This window comes from Cystoisospora suis (assembly GCF_002600585.1).
Source record: "Cystoisospora suis strain Wien I chromosome Unknown contig_1541, whole genome shotgun sequence".
NCBI lineage: Eukaryota > Apicomplexa > Conoidasida > Eucoccidiorida > Sarcocystidae > Cystoisospora > Cystoisospora suis.
In genome coordinates this window covers 9,936-11,534 of record NW_027154341.1, presented here as the reverse complement: position 1 = coordinate 11,534, position 1,599 = coordinate 9,936, and the positions used below count along the sequence as shown (strand labels likewise).

Genomic DNA, 1,599 nt, shown 5'->3' with positions numbered 1-1,599 from the left:
GGGGGTGGATGTGTGTGTCTCGATGTAGATCGATGGAGGGGTTGGGATGTACGAAATAAACAACGGTAGATGCATGTACTACGTAGAGACACGCCGAGGTGACTGAGTGAGCATGTATTATGTGCTTTCTTTCTTTCTTTCTCACTCTTTCGTTCTTTTGCTTTCATTCTTCGTTTCTTTCGTCTGGATCGCTTTTTTTTCTCCTCGCACAGAGGCAAGCATGCAGCTAGAGAACTGGGCGACTTCTTAAAACAAGACAATGAAGAGAGGAAAGGTCTACTCGAAATGAGTGCAGAAGAGCAGCTCGATGTGCAGCTCTTCTGCCGTCAAGTCTCGAGACTCAGCGTCGATGTTGAGGTGTATGTGGAAGACGAAGCAGAGATTGTTGTGGGAGATTTCGCTACATGCAAAGTCACTTTAACGAGAACAAATCTAAAAGTAAGCAACCTTCATCTTCTTCCTTGTCTCTCCTTGTCTTCGAACGCATGCGAGTTATCCCATACCTTCTTCTTGTGTAGATATATGAACAGATATTCATGTTATTTTCTATTCATATATCTACCCTAGAGATGTATGGTCCTCGGACATGTATGCAGACCTTTGAGGAGACACCGTAGGTCCATTTTGGACCATATGCGGTCCCGGGAGCAACTATATCCATGAATAAACGTATGTATGCAGCTGTATCGATCTATGTATACGCATGCATCCATCTGCATTTGTATGTCTTTCTAAACACGCCTGTATACATCTGCAACTGTATCTGTCTGTATGTTTATGGATACATCTGCAGTGATATCTGCCTAGATGTAATTATGTATACTTCTGCAACTATATCTATCTATATATACTTATGTATACATCTATCTGTGTATGTATATGGATGATGCATAATATAGAGGTAGAGGTGAGCAAATGGTTGCAGTCGAACAGAGAAGAGAAAGAGAAAACAACAAGGACTCACGGGTGTGTCCTTCACTCCTTGAAGAAGACAGCATGCATGCACATGCACTCATGTTCTTATACAGATCTACATACATACATATGTATGCTACGATCTCTCTGCACGGTGACCTCCACTGTGCACTTCTGTATCTCTTTTCATGGGCTTCAATCTTCATGTAGATACATACAGTATCTATCTATCTATATCAAGGCTACAACTCATCCTCGTCATATATATCTTGACTCGTGTGCTTCTCTGCCTTCTCCCAAAAAAGCATCGTCTAAATCAAGCGTCTCCCCCCTTCATTCTACCTAGCACCTAAAATACATCATCCGCAGCGTTTGCACATGTGGGATCTTACTCCCTTGCGTATATAGATGGATAGGTATACATATACATCCGTGTATCTAAGAAATCTGTCCCTCTCTCTCTCTATATACGCTATTTGAATCCATGTCTTGGTATGGAGATATCCCCAGGCGTGTGTATGTATGTGTGCATGCAGGAGGGAGAGGCAGCGGGGGCAGTGCATGCACCTCTTTTGCCTGTGGCGAAGTATGAGGAATGGTGGCTCTTCCTCGTCGATAAAAGTGAAGGAGCCTCCACGGGAGGTCAGGACCGACGGACGGATTTTCTTCTTTCTCTCCTTTTCT

The 1,599-nt window shown here is 43.3% G+C and overlaps 1 protein-coding gene across 1 annotated transcript in view; it reads left to right on the top strand.

Moving 5' to 3' along the window:
• Window positions 1-1,599, top strand: part of CSUI_003447 (family sec63 protein) — a gene marked incomplete at its 5' end in the record, with an annotated part of 12,698 nt that overhangs the window by 4,722 nt on the left and 6,377 nt on the right. Inside the window, 2 exons of the mRNA XM_068063645.1 lie at window positions 213-438; window positions 1,452-1,557. Coding sequence (XP_067924378.1) covers window positions 213-438; window positions 1,452-1,557 — 332 coding nt within the window. The remainder of the gene's footprint in view (window positions 1-212; window positions 439-1,451; window positions 1,558-1,599) is intronic.